This window comes from Ptychodera flava, chromosome 11, assembly GCF_041260155.1.
Source record: "Ptychodera flava strain L36383 chromosome 11, AS_Pfla_20210202, whole genome shotgun sequence".
NCBI classification, from domain to species: Eukaryota; Metazoa; Hemichordata; class Enteropneusta; family Ptychoderidae; genus Ptychodera; species Ptychodera flava.
Window position 1 is genome coordinate 1,851,814 of NC_091938.1, and position 23,312 is coordinate 1,875,125.

Genomic DNA, 23,312 nt, shown 5'->3' on the forward strand with positions numbered 1-23,312 from the left:
CATAAGATATAGACTGTCATTACTACAACGAGTCTAAAATTAAAACAACATTTGAAATGCATTACAAAATTCTGTCATGAAAAAAGAGAGGAGAGTGGTGGTCAGTCAGTGGTCAGTGGTCAGAGTGTAGTGACTTACCGGTGGTGAGTGACTTGACATGGGTGCATAGGTTGTAGGATATCCTGCGGAACCAAGGCCATCACTTCCACTACTTCCACTAAATGTGCTGACAGGTTGCAGGTAGTCTTCTGCATCCATCAACAAATCTGGACCCTCATCCGGAAGCAGACTCCGGTAGAACTCTGTCCTTGAAGGGCTAGGCAGTGGCTCTTTCCCATCATTCTAAACAAAACAAACACATAAACACATAAACACATAAACAAGTGAATTCCTGCAATGTGGCTCTATTACACTCTGTTTTTTACTCCCTACAATTTTGCAAAATACTTTGAATGAAAACAAACTGCAGTAAATGGTCACCAATCTTCCATTCAAATATCAGCAATGCTGCATGTCAACTCCATAAAGTTCCTGTAAACTAGTCACACTTTCAGATACAAAGCTTCTTTAGCGGTTGTAGCCTGATCAAAAGCATTCCTGTTCATTGGTTTGAATATGACTCGTAAGCATTGAGTCTGGACTGAAGTTTAGAAGTGGAAAGGTGGAGTGTCTAAGAAGTTTCAAGACACGAATCAGTGTTGACATTCTCTGAGTTTAGCAACGTGACAGCAATTTACTTTGAAGCATACAAGAGGTCAGCATGACATACCTCAATCACTAGATAACGCTGAGGATCTCTTGCCATCTTAGTGAAATCTTCAACTAATTCTCTGAATGTTGGTCTGCTGTCTGCATCCAACATCCAACCTGTGAAAAGATTCGAGATGCAATTTCAGCTTTTTTGCAAAAACTCTTCTTCATCAAAAATTGGGGGGGGGGGGAAATAAAAATGAAACCCTCAAAACAGAAACTACAGTGTTAAGGTAATACACTAATTAAAACAGTTTTAACCTTTCATTCAAACTATCCCCAAGGAAACTTTTAACCATTCTCTTTCATGATCAAGACTGAAAATGATGAGTCACAATGTAAAGTTTGACATTAGAGGGATGACAGCCCAACTATTTATCAATATTTGAAGTTCAAATGGCCATTCTATCCTGTGTTAACTCTTTGAAGAAAATTACATTTAGATTTCACAAAACAAGACACTGAAAATTTCATTCACTCCATGAGCTTCAAAGTAAGACTACACAAGAGGGGAAAAAATTGTAAAATTTGAGCATTCAAATTATCCAAGAGGTGTATTTTACATTCAGAGTAAAAATTTATCTGAATCTTGTCACTTACATTTCAACATTATCATATACACATCAATTGTGCATATCTGAGGCTGTGGAAGACGTTCTCCAATCTCAAGCAATTCAGGAACATCTCGGGCTTTGACTCCTTCGTAAGGTTTGCCACCAAACGTCATGAGTTCCCATGCAGTGACTCCAAAACTCCAAACATCACTTTGATGAGTAAACCTTCTGTGAGTTATACACTCCAATGCTAACCATTTGATGGGCATCTGAAGGCAGACAGAATGATTGATTGGTGATGAAATGTGCCATGAATCATCTCAAAATATTTTTACATCAGGTACGGAAAATTGAGTTCAGACTGTTCGTCCAATGTTTTGTATGATTTGATACTTTTTCACTGTTAATATTGATTCCTTAACTAAAATCAATTTAAATATTTACCTCATATGGGTGAATATTAATCATATTGCCTTGAGAGTCAATATTCCAATATTTGCCTTTCCTCATTGAATAATGACTTCTAACTGTAACTCACCTTTCCACCCTCAGCTTTGTATTCCTCTTCATTAATTTCTATGAATTTTGCCAGTCCAAAGTCAGTAATTTTTACTTTTGTAGGGCTTTCCACCAGTACATTCCTTGCTGCCAGATCACGATGGACTAACCGATGCTCTTCCAGGTACACCATACCTTTGGCAATCTGAGTACACCAATTTAGGAGATGCTGAGAACTCACTTTGTTCTTGTGTTCCCGTATGTAGTCCAGTAATGCTCCAAGTGGCATAAGCTGGGTGATCAACATCATCTTTTGTGACATGCAGACACACAGCAACCGCACAAGATGATCATGGTTCACTGTTGCCATAACATAGGCTTCCTGTAACCATAGAAACAACATAAAAAATTTCAGTCCATATTCACGTAAATGGCAATTTTCAAAATGCAATGAAACAGACACTATATGTCACTTACAGGTGTATCCCAGACACATTGAGAAGGAATTCAAACTTCTTTGATACGTACTTACTTTATTAACAGGTAAAAAATGTCTTAAGTCTTACCTCAAGGAGTTCTTGGTTAGCTTTGTTTGAAATGCCTTCCCTGATAACTTTGATTGCGACAGGAATGCGAACTTTATCACCCTCCGGCAGCCATAAACCCTGGAGATATGGCAAGACAAGGAGGATGATTAGAACATTGTTTAAAGGATATTTGAACAAGTGTATTTTCACATCCATAGGAGTGCCTCTTAAGTTTTCTCTAAGATGATAAAATAGTACATGTAGTACACACACTGTACTGGAAATAATGCAAGACAGCCAAGCATCTTACCTTGTACACTGTTCCAAAGGCACCAGAGCCAAGTACCCCACCCTTTTTCAATTCTGTCTCTTTGATGATTCGGAGAAAAGCTTGATTTGGAGCGGCACCACTTGGTGTGAGAGGCTGTGGTGGAAAGAAATCATGTAAAAATGTTCAGACACGAAACCTTTTTAGATTTTTTGCCATTTAAAATGATTTTTTTTTTTTTGAAAGAATGTTTTTACTTTCTGGAACCCATCAATTTTATTTACATAAACCTAGAAATTGGAAATGTAAAATGATTGCTCATTGTACATTTGCTGTAATACAAATATCGACACTGAAAATTTTTCAGTGGAAATGAAAATACTGTCAGTTGATAAATACAGTGCAGCATCATTTGACAATCATGCATGTGTGAAAAGACTTTTATTGCGAAGAAAATTTTCCGAGTGCACAAAATGTCATTTGCATAAGTATAATATTATTGCTTGTTTCCATACTGTGTAAATCAAACATTCATTGTGGAACAGCAGTCTATACTCTATTTCAAAGTATGCCTGTTAGATATTTGAGAGTGAGTACATTTGCTAATTACCTCAGTAAACTTTTCCATCGGCTAGAGACACACATGCAAAGCAAAAGCAAACAAAAAACAGAACCTGATTAGTTCACACAATGACAAAATAACAACATATACAACTGTCATGAACATGAAATACCCTAATATGTCTGACAAATTTTAGCAAAACATTCAAGATTCTTTGTTTGTTTGTTTGATTCTTTCTTACATACATGTAACTTTAATTCAGATGAACTACTTGCTACATGGATGTCTTACGGCAATTTTCTTCATATTTTACACTGTAGAATCAACAAATATTGTCATTAAAATGCATCCAAGACAACGCAGAGGTGTGTTGCTTCTGACGATTAAACAACAAATCACAGTTACTGTATAAGTGATGACTTCACCTAGGTACAGACAAAGATATCGATCACCAGTTGATTTTAGCTTATTTTAATTTAAAACAAAAGCTTTTTACCAAATTTGAATGAGAACATTATTGTACCAATCACTACCAAATCAAGAACAACAATTAAGGGCTACTGAAATATAATAGTAATAGTAATAATAATAATAATAATATATTATCTAAGGTTCTGTCATACAATGCACACAATGATCAAACAGTCATGCAACTAGAACAATCACACACATTTAGAAACTCTGACAAACACATGCTTGGTAGATGGTTGTTATTTCTTTTGCTGTTTGTTTGTTTGTTTTTTTATATAGAAATTTAGCTTACATAGTCTAAGTAGCAATTCCTGGCATCTTCCAGTTGTCGTTGTCGTCTGAAGTACCAAACTATGAAGATGATGATTGCCAGAATGAGTGCAACTCCAACCACACAGCCCACAATGATAGGAGTACTGTCGGCCCTTAGACAAAGGGAAATACAATTAGATAGAGTGAGCATGTATCAACATAGAATAAAGGTGTTCATGCATTGTTCTTCCAATTTGGCAACTATATTCACTTCTGTCACAAGAGAGAGCTTTATGTCATGTTGAGAAGTGTGACATGATATCATTTTTTCCTCCAATTTGTTAGTTACTGCAAAGAATAACAAATAATATTGCAATGATTGAAACATCAATATGAGTCCAACAAAAGGTCAAAGGTCAAAGACGAAAATCGTATGACTGAAAATATAACATAATTCAAGTAAAAAGTCTCAGACTGAAGTGTAAATGATTTATATGGAAATGAACTGCATAAGATAAGCATACCGTGGACCCTGTGCTATAGGTTCAGCCTTGATTTTGCAAATTCCGCTTTGCTCGATTTCCTGGCCTGTACGGCAAGATTTCACACACTCCCCACTCTGGGTGCGGAAGTTTTTGCAGGCGAAGCAACTTGACCTTCTCTCATCATGGCAACCATCTAAACATTCATCATGACAACCCTGGCAGATATTCTTGGTATTGGCGAATGTGTTTCCAGTACAGTTGCTGACACATACATTATCATCCATGACGTATGGCTTGTCAAATGGGCATTCTGACACACAGAACTGAAAACACATGAAAATATAAATAAGGGTCATATATAAAATAAATCAGGACAAATATAATGTAGAAGGGGCGATAGATGGAACTTTTGATAAAAACTTTATTATTTGTTATCTTGAACCTCGTACATTTTCTTCTTCCGTTACAATATTCAATACCAAATACTGGCCTTTACCAAGTAAATCTATTGTGTAAAAGATACAATGTTATTGCTGATAAATAAATTCTAAACTGGGCTAATATTCAGTTGTCAACATAACATTGCTCATTATGCACATACAGGCTGTGTTTAGAAGTTGAATATCAGATATTAAGATATCATTTAGTGGGGTGGCATATGAAACTTTTTTAACAGACAAAAGAAAAATAGTGACAACATCACTGTTCGCTCCCATATAGTTATCAAAACAAGTCAACAATTGTATGAAACATGGACATACATATACAGACAGACTGACATACACAGACTGGCACAGGGTGATGACATTGACCCCAAGTATGCCTTGGCCAATGGAGAGTGATAAAGATATAACAAACAGCTGAATGTAATGATAAAATAGTTAAGTATAGGCCTATACAGGCACTGAGAGTGAATATGTTACAGCAATTTGATTAGTTCTTTTTCCTTTTCTACTTCTGTGATAATATTTAAGACAATCAATCTGCAAGGCAGTTTATGTATTGACAAATATGTTATCTTTTCAGCGTGTTCATTTTTAGCCGGATGCCGGCCAAATTGACCGGCTACTTTCGTATTTTGGCCGGCTACTTTACAGCACTGTTTCGCTCTCTGGCCCGGAAATTCTGGTTTTGATAACAATAATTAGATTTTTTAGGTGGTCTTGCAAGCCGCAGATAATATTTCAGAAGTGCCGATGTGGCTATATGTAGTCTAGCAATTTAGCGGCGTGAACTTGTTGCTATAGTACCGCGATCAGCGAACGTGTTGTACTATACACTGGGCATCGCTCTCGAGGTCAACCTCGCTCGCCCGATCACAGCCCGAATTATTCCGACGTTCACATCGGGTATAGCCGAAATTGACTATATACAATTACGTTATGCCCGCGAATAGCCGACCATTTCCGAATGAAGCCGACTTTGTTTCGCTCAAACGCGGAAGAGAAAGTCGACGCTTGAGAGCTTTGGTTTTCTGCGTAAGAGTAGGGCCTAGTCTGATGGGTTTGGTAGGTTTTTGATCAAATCTAAAGCGACCACAACTTACTGAGTCTCACTGTTCATACTTTCGAAACGCCACGTCAATCTATCCATGGTCGATCACGATGTCAATATTCAACTCAAGTCGATCGACATCGCGCTTTGTGGAGGGCTGTGGTTGTGTGCATCGCGGAAGAGAAAGTCGACGCTTGAAAACTTTGATTTTGTGACTTTGTCTGTTGGTTATGGGAGGTTTAGGTCAAATCTAAATAAACAAAAAATTACTTGGTCTCACTTTTCGTACTTTTGAAACGCTACGTCGATCACAGTGTCAAATTTCAGGTCGACCGATATCGCGTTGTGTGTACTGTGTTACAATTGACTACCAGTGTAGTACAGGCTGGCGTTCAGTGTCGTTTATAGTTTTGAGGTTTTATCAAACATGAACACTGAAATTTAGCTCTCTTTTTCAATTATATTCAACATCAGCAAAAAATCAATAATCAGCTCGCGGATTCGTTTTATTGTGAAATTAGTACAGTGAATTAAAATCACTGAAAATTGTGTTCCTATAATTCATTTAAGTCTTTGATTTTACTGTATCTTCAATCAAGTGTATTTAAATCAGTAAAACACTTTGTACAGCCAGGCTGGTCAGGATTCTAGCGGATCGTTACCTGGGTTTTGAAAACCCTAGCCCCATTCTATGATTTATTTCAAAATGTTTGTTCAAGTCATGAGCTAAACATAATTCTACACAACAGTCTGGTGAAATTTTGCTATTATCCTTGTCAACTGAATGTAGTTGACAGGCCCAAGTGATATCAGTTGACAGGCCCGAGTGATATCAAATTAATTTTTCTGACTTTTTTAAACTTTATCCCTTGAAAACATGTTGTAATTGGCAATGATAATGATTATTCTGTATGCTGAAACGGTCTTTAATACTGTACAAGAATGCATAAAATTACTCCAAAATGTCTTCAAATTTAAAAATTTCTTGCCCACCCCCGTCCCTGAAACCCTCCCCCTTTGTGTATGTTGAAATAGCCTTTTATACACTGTATAAGAATGCATGAAATTGCTCAAAAATGTCTTCAAATTTTAAAAATAATCCTTAACACTCTCATGCTGAAATGGTTTTTCATACAGTACAATACTGCATGAAATTACTCCAAAATGTCTTCAAATTTAAAAATTTCTTGCTTTCAGGGAGGGGACCCCCTCCCTGAAACCCTCCCTCCTGTGTGTATGTTGGAATAGCCTTTTATACACTGTATAAGAATGCTTGAAATTGCTTAGAACTATCTCTTCCCCCCCCCCCCCCCCCCCCCCCCCGCCCAGGAACCTGGTTGCACACATTAGCTAACCGCCTACTTTTCTGAATTTTCCGCCTACTTCAAAAATTTTTGAGAACCCTGTCTTTTACAAGCACACAGTAAAATGTTCTTGATTTTTCATTTACAATATTTGACATAGACTAAAATACATAACATGCAACCAATGTTTACACTTTGCCCATACACCAGATACATGGAGAAATTTCAACATACAATCATCAACTCAGAAACCCTAAAGGAAAAAATAAACATTGTTTTCTTCCAGAACAGCTGGTACATCCACATCTGGAACAACTTACAAACCAATTACACAAGGATGATGACACAAGAGATAAAGTTAAACTGTGGTGAACTTGACTATTCCTTTCAAATCCTTACTTGACATCTTACATTGTAAACTAAAATACACTGCATGGTTAATTGTGCACAAAAATACATTGGGATGGACCATTTGATAAGGGATGGTGTCTGGAAGATCGATGAGGTACATTATCTTTTTTATCCGATCCATTGTACATTCTTTTTTCCCCACTCTCTCACCTTTTCTTTTTTGTCAAACCTTCTCTGGCTGAATTTTTTATTGGCATTTGTTTGGAATTTTTTCAAAATCTGCCAGAATTTTTTTACCGCATTTCAACACCAAATACAGTTTACTATATCAAATGCTTACTAAATCACCACATTATATACTCTTACATGTAGTTCCAGTAGGTATAAAATTACCAAAAAAATCTTAAAAATACAAAATGAAAGATATCCAAGTAAAACTGAAAGTTTCGCAAAGTTGTCCAAAAATTGAAAATCCGGATTTCAACTTAATTTCAATATATCTTATTAACAAAAACCCTAAGGACCGGTTTACTAAATATCAAAGCAATCAGACTGGTAAATTTTGAGAAACAATTTTTTGACCAAAAATGAGAAAAATTGCCCCCCAAAATACAAAATTGCAGATTTCATCCTAATTTTAAATATATCTAATCAACATAAACCCTAGGAACCTGTAAACTAGATATCAAAGCTACCAGATTAGAAGTTTTTGGGGAAAAATTTTTTGACCAAAAAAGGCAAAAATTGCCCCAAAAATAAAAAAAAATTGCCAGTTTCAACATACCTTCAATACATTATATTAAGATTAATCTTAAATACCTGTATACCAAATACATGTATCAAAGCTATCAAATCAGCAGTTTTGGATTAAAAAATTGTTATCAAAAATTGGGAAAATTGCCCCAAAATTACAAATATGACAATATCAATACAATTTGTACAAGCATGACTGAGGTCATTCCGAGGAACATGAATATTAGGTTTCATAGCATTCAGACGAGCGATTTCAGAGAACAAGATTTTTTGACTAAAAACGGAAAAAATACCCTAAAAATACAAACATGCAAATTTCATCCCAATTTTTGCACACATAATTTAGAATACCTAAAGAAATCTGCATACCCAGTTTCAACCAAATCTGACCAATGCTTACTGAGTTTTAGCCATTTGTAGGATTTTTCCTTTTTTCCCCCTCATTTGCATATTTTTGGCACTGACATGTTCATTTGAACAAATTCACATCTCCACCCTAGGTGCACCTGTACACCAAATACTAGGACAGTAGGTGCTACGGTTTAGGAGTTTTTGATCCGGACGGACTAACAGACATACATACATACTTACATACATACACACAGACGCCATTTTTCCACCTTATACGAATACCTCCCATTTGCATATATACATATGCATATATGGGAGCGTAAAAATGATTAAAAATGCCGCTTCCATCATAACCATGCTCCTGATCTTGTAAAGGTAGAGAGATATCACCATAGTAACTGGTATTCATTGCATCTTACATCAGTACAACTCGCATTCCCTTTTCTCTTACCAGTTTATTTGCTATCCTGGTAAGTCCTATATAAAAGTGACTTTTTCAACTTGAATATTCACTTTAATTCACTTGCATTAGATAAATTAAAACAAAATTGAATAATAGAATAATACTTACGGTGGTGTTGATGCCTTGTTTTTCATCGATTGTTGGTATTTGATAGTTAAGACACTCTGCACACTGGGTTGGGTTGTCGCCATGGCAACCACCACGGCATTCTGCATTGCACTTCTGACATATTTTGTTTTCATCTGCGTAATAGTTACTGACGCATTCTGGGATGCATATGCCACCTTGCTTGTAGTGACGGCACTCGGTGCAACTATACGGCCCCTTATCTGTACACGATATGCACTCATCATGACATGCTTGACATACCTATGTATTATAAAGTGATAATACAGATGAGTTTATGTTACATTAAACAAACAGTGACAGATCAAATCACATGTATAACTCATATCATTTCGCTCTTCTTCTGAAAAACCATCCAGAAAGGTGAAAAGTTTTGTGAGATGACAAACTTAGCTTTTGAAGAGAAAAACCAGCCATCAAGAAATAATGACCAATATTCAAAAAACTGAAAGAGTATCTTTACAATTGAAATTCTACTATCTTGCCACTTATTATACAATATAAAACAATCAGATTTTTTCCATGAAATTCCCTGATTCACAAATGCTGATTTCAATTCTTGACTAAAGATCAACTTACCAGTGTGTCTGCATAGGGACCAACTAAATGCATCCTTTTGAAGTGCCTGTCCGGACACTCTGTGTCAGCCTCTAAACAGCGAATCTGAAAAAAATAAATCCACTCAGTGAGGAGATGAGAATCACTTTTCTGATCAGTGAACCAAGCAAACAGTTTATTCACCTTTTCAACAATGTGGTTTATTGGACATTGTGGTTTGGTGAAATACTCACAATGGTAAGTACCGGTATGGACCTGTTTGCAGAGAGGTGGGGTGAAGAAGCCAAGTCAAGTACCAAATAGAGCTCTCTTCTCCCAATATGACTCAGTAAAAAAAGACTAATATTTTATGGACTTTTATAAACAGAGGAACCTCTGCTACTACTGCAATGTTTAGTCTCCAGCACTTCCCTGCATTTTACTTTGCAATACATCTTATGTACAGTACAGCAACGTGACTGCGTTTTAACCAATATGTATTTTCTGAAGCTACTATGAAATTGTCCAATGTCTACAAATCACACATCAGTTGATGTTATTATGATAATTCCATCAGGGTAGGAAAGGATATTAGAAAGACTAACCAGTTTATCATTTTCATCAAGCAGGACTTGGTGACATGACTTACATCCACCATCACCAACTTTGTTCTCTGGACCCGTGCACCTTTAACAAAAAAACAACTTACATGAACGACAGATAATGTCATAGAAAGTTGCAAAAGCATCACCCACAATGCATTTCACTCACTTTTTGACAGCAAAATGAGATCATTCATTCAAATATATCTTTTTTCGGCATATGACATAGCCGTTTGTTTTGCTGGAGGAGAAAGCGTAGGCTTCACAGTACACCAAAAGAAATAGCCGTTTGTTTTGCTGGAGGAGAAAGCCTAGGCTTCACAGTACAATGACATAGCCGTTTGTTTTGCTGGAGGAGAAAGCCTAGGCTTCACAGTACAATGACATAGCCGTTTGTTTTGCTGGAGGAGAAAGCGTAGGCTTCACAGTACACCAAAAGAAATACTTTCTGGATACGTACCCTATGGTTTCTCCCTCCAGTTTACAATTAGCATGACATTCTTGACAAAGGTCATTTTCATCTCCGTATTTCGTTACGGGACATTCTTCTTTACAAAATGGTCCGTCTTGAAAGTGCTTACAGCTGGTGCAATTGTCAGCTCCCTGTTGAAATACAGAAAAATAAATCCATTGTTACTGGGCATTTCCACATATGTTTATTTTTTGTAAATTTATTTCAAGATCATATCAAGAAGCATATTAATTTTGGCATCATGAAACACACTTTGATGCACTTTACACATTATTATCAAAGTAGTGGTGGTAGACTTATAATTATTATTATTATTATTATTATTATGGATTGGTTTATTCATTGCATGAATTATGACCTACGATGTAATGAATGTATAAATGAATTTAATTATGAACAAACCAGTCATGGTAACATGATCCTCAAAAAAGAATATTTCAAACTTTTGCACCAACTTTTGGTGGAGAAACTGTTTTTTTTCATAATCACTGATAAACATCAGGAGTAACCCTAGATTAGAGAACAAACAAATCACCTGCCATTTACTGATATTCAATATTCAAATTGGTTGCAGAACAGAAGACTTACGTTTTTGATTTTCTCAAGAAACAAGAACAGTGAAACATTCACTTACTCCAAAAGCATTGAAAGGAAAACAGACACAGCATGATATTGGAAGCAGACACAGCATGACACTGGAAAAGGTGGCTTGCAGAAGGAGATTCACTTCTCAATGGCAAAATGGAAATAAAGACACCAGGTATGTTTCAACTGCTACTATGAGACATCAATTTCACAGCATTTCTGTTTTGATTTGAATCTTTGGAAAACACAAACACATTACTTACTGGTCCACTACATGAACCAAGACACTCTGGATGGCACAGACCACATTCTCTATCAATTTCAGACACCAAGTATTGCCTGGAACAAACATTGAAAGAACAAAAAATGTACTGATTAAAAAATTGCAACGAAACCCAGTTATTGATGATTGACCGAAAACTTCTAAACAGTATCATCTTATTTCAAATTTATGCCATCACTGTGAAATTTCAGAATAAATTTGCAGTGAACTTACTCATTCTCAAGGTCACATTCTTTAACACATTGGTCTCCAAGTTTGTAGTTCTTGCACTCGATACATTCATCAGCTCTGGGACCCCAGCATCCAGTGGATGTACACTCTTCATGACAAACAGCGCCTTCATTTTCTGCGTTGATTTGAATATAACAAGCACTAAGTGAAGTATTCAAGGCAGTACACAAATACTCAAACGCTCATGAATTTCATGCTCAGAATACAAACTGAATTTGATTTCAGAGCTGATAGTTTTCATTCAAACCTGTATTAAAATCTACGAAGCTTGCTTTCTTTCAAAGCATACACAGTTTTACTCAAATATCAAAATGGGATGTTACATGATCAGTCATACCATTCACATCCTCATCACATGATCAATTATTCCATTCCTACATCCTAGCTACCAATGTTACAATGTCAATATCTCTGTTTAGAAACAAAGCCATATTGAGGCTTCTTTCAAATTACACTGTTACATATTCAGTATGTCTCAATGTTTTAGACGAAATCACATCCAATTGCCAGAAACTAGAACCCTCCAGGGAGATAGTATGGCTACTTACCACATGTAGTGCGGTTTCTGTTTCTCTTTACATTTGCTTTCTGGATGTTGGTGTTTTCCAAGATGTCATCAAACATAGCAGAGGTAACATAGCACAGATACGAATTGTGTTGTATGAAGACGTTTCCCATGCTGATCTTCCTGAGGGAAACCATTCCAAGTGATCGGAGTGTTGTTCCCATAATGTTCAAGGCATACCCTCTGCTCGACAAAATCACAAAACACAATTACATGAAAAAACTGGAACAAAATGGCGGTCTGGCGGCCATATTGGATTGTGAATTCACTGGATCTCTGAAATTAAATCACGAAATCCACATATGTGAGCAATCACAGCACAGCACACTGGGATGCTGATGCACATAATATATACATCCATACGCTTACACATACTACACACTCTCTCTCTCTCTCTCTCTCTCTCTCTCTCTCTCTCTCTCTCTCTCACAGACACATACACACAGACGTGAACACTTCAGTCAACTGTAAAATGTGTAGTTACTGCATGTTTATGAATTGATAGGAATGATTCATTCTCTAAAAGCGACTGGCATTAGCATAATCAGAGCGATGATATATATGTAAGTGTCTGAGATTTTCACCAATAATTTTGCTCACAATACTAATTGTTTTCAACCGAAAAGTTTGAAATCTACACTGAAAAATGGAGAGTGCAAGAATGCCAAGACAGAATGACAAAAAAATCACTGGATATTTTCTACTCAACTGGCATAGTTGCAGGATTTCTATACAAATTTACTACATATTTACATTTATTGAACTATTCTACTGTTTGACAACTTTGCCTTTTTTATTTTACCAGGAGTCCTGATAAGAGATTGACAAAGTATGATTGACAAAGTTGTCAAACGGCTGACAACACTGGCAACTTGGCAAGTGATGGTAACAATTGGCAAACATGGTTTCACAGTGGTATGATGCTGAGCTGATTATACCGCTTTGCATGATGGGAATATTGAAAAGAGTCTGCCATATATGTTGATGAGCGTGATGTGATAACCAATTTTACAATCCTAAACTGACCTTTTGAGTTTACAAACATCCTCTTTTAATTTTTGAACTTTATCTGCTAGCTTTAGACACCTTTTCCCCAACGAAAAGGACAATACAGCAAAAGTCAAAACAATTTCTGGCATGTTACTGATAAGTGACAATAAAATTGGCCATGAAAAATACACACAAAATGAATTTTCTAAGTTTTGCTAATATTTAGTTGGATTAAAATTCTCCTGCCTAATGTTATTATAGCTCACTAGTACCACTGTGTATAACCATGTCACCGTGAACATTTTATCATCGGAAAATTTCACAAAAAAAACTCCTTCACAAAGAAACAAGATTTTAGTATTTTCTTATCTCGTATCTATCAAATCAGATATATCAAGAATTGCTATTGAAATCATCACTACATATAAAAGTAAATCTTTTTGAAATTTCATCATGGGAGTTTGCAAAACATTTATTATGGAAGGTTCCTTACTCATAGAGATCACGGCCTTGAATTATCTCTAAATTCTCCAAAAATGACAGATCTAGCTGTTGTGCACCAGAATGGAAAATATTGACATAGCCCGTTACTTCTCTGACAGTCTTGAGGACATCCAGCTCTTCACGCCTTATGCCGATGACACCATAGTATGGATCACTGAAACAATAAGAAAATTAAAATTTATTAACTTAAAAAATCTTACATATTGTAATAATAATAATAATAATAATAATAATAATAATAATAATATTAATAAAGATTTGTAACTGTATATTATAACTTCACAATATTCAATCAGAAGAATTCAAAATCTTTCAAAGGCTTATTCAGTTTTGAGATATCAACGAGGAGTGTATCTGTTTGATAAAAGTAAAACAGGATATTGTTGGTGCTGGATCTCAGAATATATTTTTTATGGTTTGGGCTCACAGGAAAAAACACATTTTAAGATTATAGAAACTCACCCATCAAAGGTGCTTGGTGTTATTACCAGACTTCCATCGATAACGGTGCAATTCTGAAACATGTGGATATTACGCTCATCTATCTGGTCATACGGCGTATCCAATTCGTCATTGTTAAAACCAATACAAGCTGCAAACAGATGCACACGGGCAGCTTCAGTTAGTCTCAAACTTACATACATGAAGATGAAAAATGCTTAGTTGATACTGAGTAGAAGTCTGGACTACACACCACATGAAGAACACAGTCTTACATTGTTGAATTCTACATTTTCTCATTCATGGTGAAAACTTTTTGGCATAAAAACATTTTTTTAAAATTGCTAATTTTGAAAACTCAACCATTGTGTGATGATGCTGAAATTATCTACTGCAGCGAAAGCAGCAAGATGAAATACATACCAATATGTTTCATCATGAGAAATGTTCATGTTTTTTTCACATCAATATGCGTTGCAGCATTACTTTACTTTTCTATTTTATGAATCCAATAATAAGCTCAGAATAACCATGGAAGAATCAAGCCTCAATATTTTAAATTTCTTAACTTTTTAATTAAGTTATGTTGAAAATTCCTTGTATGGTTTCCAATTAATTAAGAACACAAAAGTCTCACTTGTGCACAGATGTTGAGCTTTCAGTGGTTAGGTCAGAGGTCATTGACTGATACACCTGTCACCTACAGGAAACTCAGGACTTTGGTGTATGGGTTCAAAATGTTTGTTAGGAGACAGAGGGAATATACTGTCACTGGATTGACGACAGTGATTGATCACAGTTCACTGTACAGAGCTCTCTAACGGTTTACATGTCCTTTTTCATCGAAAGTCAAAATAAATAGTATTACGCTCACATGCAAGCTTTTCTTTTAATAACGTTACCTTCAAATATGTTGTAAGCCTGAGAGCGATGTATCTCAGAATTGACAGGTCAAAAAGCAAATAAACCATGTGATTTATTCAGTAAATTACTCTAACTTAATTGAAAGGTGTCTGCTAATATAATTTTCCCGTTCAGTGAACTTTAATTTCATTATCAGTCAGCATCTCGTTAAAAAGTTCTGTATCATCAGAAATCACAGGCTCATTAACTGAGTACATATGCCAAAATTACATAAAGTCATTTGCTATCATGTCACCTTTTTCAGTCCGTTTGATCTTCAAATTCCATTTGCAATTACAATGGGATGAGGCTCAAGCAATATCTTTGTCTCCAGGTTTACTAACAGTTTATTCCCAGCAGAACAGAGACAATCAAATGCTGAGATTTGAATTGATTTGGCTTGTGTTTACTTTGATTTACTCTTTGACAGGTCTAATCCATCAGACTCTGTGTGTTCAACCTCTCAGCAAATCATCTGTCACATTCTAACCCAAAGAAAGTACGTCAACAGAGCTATCCGTCATAATTGGCTATTTGTCAATCTTGTTTGAATAACATCGAGGGATTACAACTTGACATTTGCAACTACAAAACAGAAATACAGGCACTCCATGTAGACCATTGCCATCTTAAGTGTGTGATGGTAATAAAGGTATCATTGTTAACAGAATATTGTGTCATTCACTTTGACCTCTATGACCTTTGACATGGGTCAACCTGTGAAACGATCCTACACATTACTGATACAAATTGAAAACGGCATCACTTATGGAGAATATTGTCAACCACAAGTAAATAATCTTTCAGCTTCAGATTTCATTAGCTTTAACCAGGGATAATTTCCAGTCATAATATATATTGCATTTGCTAAAGCATACATTTGATTGTCGGTGATTGTGGTTTTCTTGACTAGGACGGAAAAAGCATATGAGGTATGAATTCCAACTAATTGTTACACCTCACCTTTGATATGAACTGTGGCACTTAAGATTGCATTTCCCATGATGCACTGGCACAGACAGCCCCTTGGGGACCATAAGGCCTTACTTCAAACTACTCATGTATATTGGCCATCTATCTGAGAATCTAGGTCATGGCCTGACCATGACACATCACATCTCTTTAAAAGCTACACTTGGTGTTCGTATCAATGTTAGAATAAAAATAAACAGATCAAACAAGAGAACAGGGCCATGGCTAATATCCTCTTTGAGGCCTTTGAAATGACAGATTGGTCAGGATATCATCCGTGATCGACTTTCAAACATCAGTACTTTTTTTAATTTCTATGGGGATACTGAATCAACATTTCATTAATATCAGACAATCTTGTAAATTGTGAATTCTGCCACAGCACTGTCACTTTTATTTCACTCGTAAATATTTATCTTAAAGCACAGCTAATATATGTCACATTCACGGCCGCCTATAAATTGCAGTTACTAGTCACGTCTATTCAGTTTATTATCTTCAGTCACAGTGGCGGTAACTTTGAGACTACTTACAGAAACCTATCACTCATGCAGAATTTTTTTCCATTAATTTGATCTGAATGACGTCACAGACTTTGCATATACACTGTTGGCTCATCAAATGCTTCACACACAACATAAACGTCAACAGACTCTTTAAGTTTTTCATAAGTGTTTCTCATCTTACAAATCATTATTTTCAACTTCATTTTCTACTTTCATATAATCTTGGCACAACACTTAAGTTGACCACACAAGAGCCTGCATAATGCCACCCGTGGGAATACAGTCTAACTGACTGGCATTGTTGTTTACAGAAGATGTACGCATATTTCTTGAAAAACAAAACAGAAACAGTTTCACAAGGCTATTCTAATTTATCTCAGATGCCAGTATCCTTGATTATCTTTGATCAAATCAGCTCTTTCCTGTTTTCAATTTTTACGGAGTTCACACAATTTTCACGGAAACAATAAAATCATATTCAGACTGTTCCAATAATTTTAAAGCTGTTCATTCTAATCATTTCATTTCATCAAAACAGCTCTTTTTTGATTTCAGTCTTTTTTCATTGTTTTCTATTAGGAGACTATCACATAACTTTGGATACCAATTCAAAATACAAAATACTAAAGACCAAACATCTTTATGTCATTTGAATGATTATGGTGTTTACCTAGACATATGCACCTTTTCATAAAAAAGAAACTCCTAAAAATTCAGGGTCCCAGTTTAGCATTGCACAACCATTTTCTTATAATTATAAAACTTGCATAAATGAGCTAGTAGACCATGTCATTGCATTATGTAGTTTTACTAAGGAACAGCGGTGACTTCTCATTAACATGTAAAAGATAGCAGGCTTCACTCTAATAGATACTGACAGACACAAGACACAGTGAACCTCAAGTTGTGGCGTACCATTGGGTCACTCCACATCCCTCAACTATGTGACTTACCGACTGGATCAAAACCTGCCCACATAATTTATCAAAGCCCAACCCCTTCTTGCCATCATACCTCAACACAAAGCCCCCCCGGAGGGTGTAGGGTCATTCAATCTAAAGTAACAGCTCATAACATTACATACATGATTTCCGATTTAAACATGGAAATAAATTCTATTCCTCTAAATGTAAATTGAATCTGGTAATAGTTACAGAAATGAGGTACTAAGTTTTATGGTGTTCCCCAGGTTACGACTATGACCTGGGTTAGTGTAGTATTGAAAAGACTGCAATTCTCATCACACCATATACAGACTCAAATTTCTCACACGGCCATAGCCCTGACCGTCAGAAAAGATCTTAATACTGCCAAGCAACCTCCTGAAACTAATTCTCATTCTGAGCCTTGCTAAGATTATAAGACACCCCAGTCTGATTAAAATTAAATGTTGAGATCTGATACCCCCTAACACTTATTGAGAACAGCAACGTACACACAGTCTGGTGAAACCATCAGTATCTTTCCATCAAATTTTTATCAGACTGAAGATGACCAATGAAAGCAATCCTATCCTGCTACAACTCAAGGTCTGTCTACATAAAAAATTATGAATTCTGCTTTTCATTTTTTACACACAGAGCTGCCGAAAGCAAAAGAAGATTGTAATGTATACATGTGTGTGTATAACTGGGACTTCATCAATGAATGGTCTTTAATATTTTATTTCATATTTTGATAAGCTTTAATATTGCATATTGTTCACTTTGATCTTTTAATCTCACAAACCCCCTACAGCAAAATCTTCATGATTAAAGAGATTTTTGCTTTCTTCAAAATGACATGATCTGATGTTCTGAGTAAAGTGCTCCTTTACAGTACACTGAGACGATAAATTCTGAAATAGGAAATTCTCTAAAGTTCCAGCATAGTCTCAATTTGCGGAACTTTTGATATGCTTCTACATTTTTGTCTCATCTGTAAAACACCTTTTCTAATTCTACTCTCAAAACCAAGCTAAAATGGCCACATCCTGAAAGTGTGTATTTCCAAAATAATGTTGTTGAAAATTAAATTTTGGTGATGATGTTAGCAGCCAACAATAATAACATTAAACACTGTAGATAATGAATTGTGCAGCAAAGCTAATAATTTGTATTTACAGATTTTCACATCAATCATCAGTTTATTGTTGTTTCTGGAGTCTCCTTCTATACAATTCATGTCCTGTCATGACAGTGACAACAGCAAATGGTTTGAAACCTAACAGCCAGTCTGCTGTACAAATTCTTGGTGTAAGTTTCACATGCACATCGACTTTCTCAGCCTTAAAACTATTACAGCGAAGGACATCAATTTTGCTCATATTACATGTTTACTGAGATGATCAATGGCTTAGACAGTTGAAGATTGACATGTGTACACTCAGCGAGTTGTTCGTTTGGAAATAATCAATACTTTACAGACATCTTGACAAACACCTTGCAAGGTGTCCATGCTTGTAATGAAAAGCCAGCATCACTACATTGTGCCTCATGCATGTTAATTTGCCAAACTCTACTTCCATCTATCCATCCATGTGTGTGTGTGTGTGTATGTGTATGTATACATGTTACATATACTCTGATGCACTAATGCTTGCCTGTGGTCCAATAATCACACTGGACTTACAATGCTATAAATATAGACCACTGGGTATATTTCATAACATAATCTTCTATAAGAGCTAATTATATATTTTTTTAATTCTCATCACACCGATATTGAAGGATAGGACGAACATTAAAATTTCTGATGTACAAATCATCTGTTGTTCTTGTTAACTTGACGATGTTTTTGTCATTCAGGAGATTACAAGTGCTAATTAGTGTCTAATGTTACAAACTATCAGACTAAAGGCGTCATTTTTATGCATCTCTGATGTTACTGGTGCCTGATTTATAGTATCACTTTTTCAGACAACATTTTTGTTGCTAAAGGTTACTCTATTATTAACACTCAGTCCAGAGATGACAACTTCAAAAAATGTGATATAAAAAACCAATTTGTGTTCAGTAGAACTGAATCTTTCAACATGCCATCCCTTAATGTTGCCAAAGCCTTTGTTTGTTTGATTGGTTAATAATTAGAATTTGAAATAATGCTTTACAAATTTTGATGCTCTCATTTTTTTGAGTTTATAATTATTTAGCTCGATTATGCTCAGATAACATGTAGGTATGTGGAGAGGACTGGCAATACAAAGATGATATGTGGGGGAGTGGGGTGTGTTAAGAAGCAGTGTGGGTGGGTTGGTAATCTTTGCATTTTGTTACGGATATTGCTACAGCTCAGTGTGTGGGCACGCAGGTAGAGGATGTGTAATCGGACAGATGGTGACGTGCTCAGCCGCTCTGAGAAACTGACAAGTAAGCAGGAGTACATCAATTCATTACGTCTGCTGACAGTTTAATCTGTATATTCCAGACAACTCTCCCGCAGTGAAACAACTACGAAAATAATACCGAAAAGGAAACTCTCTACCTTAATGACATCAATTTTGATGATTATCTCCATATGGACAATGAACAATAACAATCCTTGAGATAAAGTAATTATCAAATATGAGACTCAGAGAGCTGATGAAATTCAAAAAGACATTCTTGAAGTAATGAGTTGATTAACTAATTAATATTAATTTGTTCAAAACAGTCACAGTTCTTGAAGTTGACAGTTTCCTAATCTCATAAATAATGAACAGAGGTTGCCTTAATTTAATGGCTAAACTACTTCTCCTCATGAGATCAACAAAAGCGTAGCAGAGCATTTTAGATGGCGTAAATGAAGGGCCAAAATCCATCCTGAATGTAAATATATCAAGTTTTGGATAAGCCTCAGATATCTGGCGATTTTTCATCATGTATCTGTGAAATCCCACAAGCAGCTGAACAAATGTCCGTTTCACTGTTCACTTGAGGAAATTATCTTCATTATAAATGATGAATTTGATGGGAGTGATAAAACGCAATGAATCAGCTGACAGCAGGATGGAAATCAACGCTATTTGTAGAGTCTATATACTCAAGTATTGAGAATACAATATATTTTAATAGCAAAGAGATTATGAGTCTTGAATCAACAGAATTAACGACTGAATTTTACAAGGTATAAACATTTCAAACACTGACAATTTATACCTAGTAGATGTCATCAAGATCAACTGTGACATGTTTGGCTCAAATTGCATCTTGTATTGTCAATGCCTTCATTGCTATGCTAACTATGTGGTCTTTCAGTCTTCACAAAAAACATCGAAAAATACATTTGTAGGTACAAAAAATACAACAAGTGTCTGATTGAGCTGTCTGCAAGCATTCTGCATGTTTGTTTTTTTTCTGAATTTAACATGATAGACAATAAAAGATACGACAGCATTAGAATTTTAACCAAGAGCAGTGTTGAAACAAATTCATATCAAATCTTGTGGATATTACCCAACACTGAACTGCTATGACTGCAACACTAGAAATCTACAAATTTTGTTCACTCTAATCTGACTTTTGACCTGTGAGGCAGGCTTTTCAAATCAATCAATTCCCATGGGTAGAAATGGTTCAAAGGAAACAAAAACAATGGAAGGATGAGACGCAAATACTTAGTTGGCTCATCTTATGTAACTATCCTGAATTCCTGCCATGGATGTGAAATCCACAGAATCTGTTTCAAAATTCATGCGTGGATCTCCAACTGCAAGTATTGCCTCAGAGCCTTTTCAAACCTATTTTGTTACTATTTTTAAAAGTTTGCAATCCCTCAATGGCGACATAGAGTTACTTTAAATTGAAAGTAACTGTACGGCACAACTACTTGTTTCTTCTGGGTTTTGATGCTGTTTAACAGTTTTTCATGTTGACAGTTGCACAGCCAAGGTTACACGTTTTCACCAAAGAAGTTTATCAAATTTAACGTAGACAACAGAAAACTTATAACTGTGAGGATTGATTTCACTAATTCACAGTAGACTCACAACAAGAGAGATATTACATATGAGTTCTGTAATTGTTTACTTACTTTTAGGGCAGGGTCCTTCACACTTTTGGCATACTCCATCTTTCGCTATCTTCCCATGTGGACATGATTTGACGCAGCTACTCTGATCCACCAACAAATGTTCTATAAATACAAGCAAGATAAAGAACCTAAGCCATCTTGTCCACGCCATGTCTTGCTGTTTCTGTTTGATACATGTATCTATTCTGACCCCTTAACTCCGCAGCAACTTACCGTCTTGGGGAAACTCAGGCTGGAGGGTCTTGAATATAAAGTATGTTGCTGTGACGTCAAGACACTCATGTCTGCATGTACCAGTACTTGCTAGGATGACGTGTGTACATATATGTATATATTATGAAGAACTATACCATGTCCTGTGTCCATGCAGATCTGTCAAGGGCAGGGTCAAGGGGTAGTGCACTTTACAAATATGGCATGTCCAAAACTATCTGCCTGACAAAGTATGATTCAATTTGACATGACACGTTACAGATTACATACATCCTCATTGCCAAACTTATGATGCAGCCAAAATATTTGACCCCTTCAGGCCTACTTTCTGGTAACACAGCTGAGTCACCCTACATGCATACAGGTATGTAGAGCGGTTCAAGCCTTAGAAGGTTCAAGCAGGACAGGACATGCAGACAGGCAATAGAACTCTCTCATAAGTTATTCAAACATAGAGCAGAACTATTCCATACTGTTCACTGTATCACTAAATACACACTGCCTAGTACTACAACTATGACATAGTTACTGATCCCTACGACCTTATAAGACAAAACACAGCTGAGGTTGCAAATGAGGTTGTATCTCAATCAGAGAACAACCTATCACCATGGTAACTGCACCCATTACAACATATTTGCGCTCAGCTGCATAGCTATGGTATCTGGTTTTCTCATTAACTTCATTTAGTACGATGTGATTGACAATATTTATTTCAAGCCTATCATTGCCAGGGATTGCACTATTATGACAAAAGTCAAGCAAGCTACTGCTGTATGAGACACACATTCCAATTTTCATATTTATATGACAGATGATATTTTTTCCATAAGTAACAGACTGGGGGTAGCTTTCAAATGAAGTTAGGATATCTTGATAAATTATCATCCCTGCTTTACAGCCAGGCACTTCATATCATCTTACATTCACTTCCTACTTTCACGTTAAAGGCTTTAAGGAAGGAAGGATACCAAGATGTGGCCACACAGTTCGATACATATATATAACATACCGACAAGACTGATCTCAAAATAACATGTGGTCTGCTTGTCCAATGCCTTGCCCAATACATGAGGGATTTCACTAGCAACTTTCAGCCTAATTGCTTGTCTTTACAACTGGCTTTTCACTACACACTGCGATCTGAAGCAAATCCCACAACTCATTTGCATGGAAATTGCAACAACAGAATTTCGCACGTATTAGATTTTAGATGGAAAAAATATGTTGAAGTGAATGTAGAACAAAACATTGATTGCTGACTAAGTAGAATGACCAAACTTGATCATCCACTGATTTAACTTTTTGTA

At 36.0% G+C, this 23,312-nt stretch overlaps 1 protein-coding gene across 13 annotated transcripts in view; it reads right to left on the reverse strand.

Moving 5' to 3' along the window:
* Positions 1–23,312, reverse strand: part of LOC139143243 (epidermal growth factor receptor-like) — a 108,164-nt gene that overhangs the window by 4,890 nt on the left and 79,962 nt on the right. For 9 of the 13 annotated variants that reach the window (XM_070713390.1, XM_070713399.1, XM_070713393.1 and 6 more), the window contains exons 7-25: positions 21,790–21,891; positions 14,441–14,570; positions 13,968–14,132; positions 12,468–12,667; positions 11,902–12,034; positions 11,669–11,744; positions 10,809–10,951; positions 10,352–10,433; positions 9,789–9,872; positions 9,192–9,452; positions 4,407–4,690; positions 3,923–4,055; positions 3,208–3,228; positions 2,640–2,753; positions 2,369–2,467; positions 1,843–2,184; positions 1,351–1,573; positions 770–867; positions 139–342 (exon numbers count right to left, since the gene is read on the reverse strand). In XM_070713390.1, coding sequence (XP_070569491.1) covers positions 139–342; positions 770–867; positions 1,351–1,573; positions 1,843–2,184; positions 2,369–2,467; positions 2,640–2,753; positions 3,208–3,228; positions 3,923–4,055; positions 4,407–4,690; positions 9,192–9,452; positions 9,789–9,872; positions 10,352–10,433; positions 10,809–10,951; positions 11,669–11,744; positions 11,902–12,034; positions 12,468–12,667; positions 13,968–14,132; positions 14,441–14,570; positions 21,790–21,891 — 2,894 coding nt within the window. The remainder of the gene's footprint in view (positions 1–138; positions 343–769; positions 868–1,350; positions 1,574–1,842; positions 2,185–2,368; positions 2,468–2,639; positions 2,754–3,207; positions 3,229–3,922; positions 4,056–4,406; positions 4,691–9,191; positions 9,453–9,788; positions 9,873–10,351; positions 10,434–10,808; positions 10,952–11,668; positions 11,745–11,901; positions 12,035–12,467; positions 12,668–13,967; positions 14,133–14,440; positions 14,571–21,789; positions 21,892–23,312) is intronic. The other 4 variants (XM_070713400.1, XM_070713391.1, XM_070713388.1 and 1 more) reach the window with 1 other exon arrangement.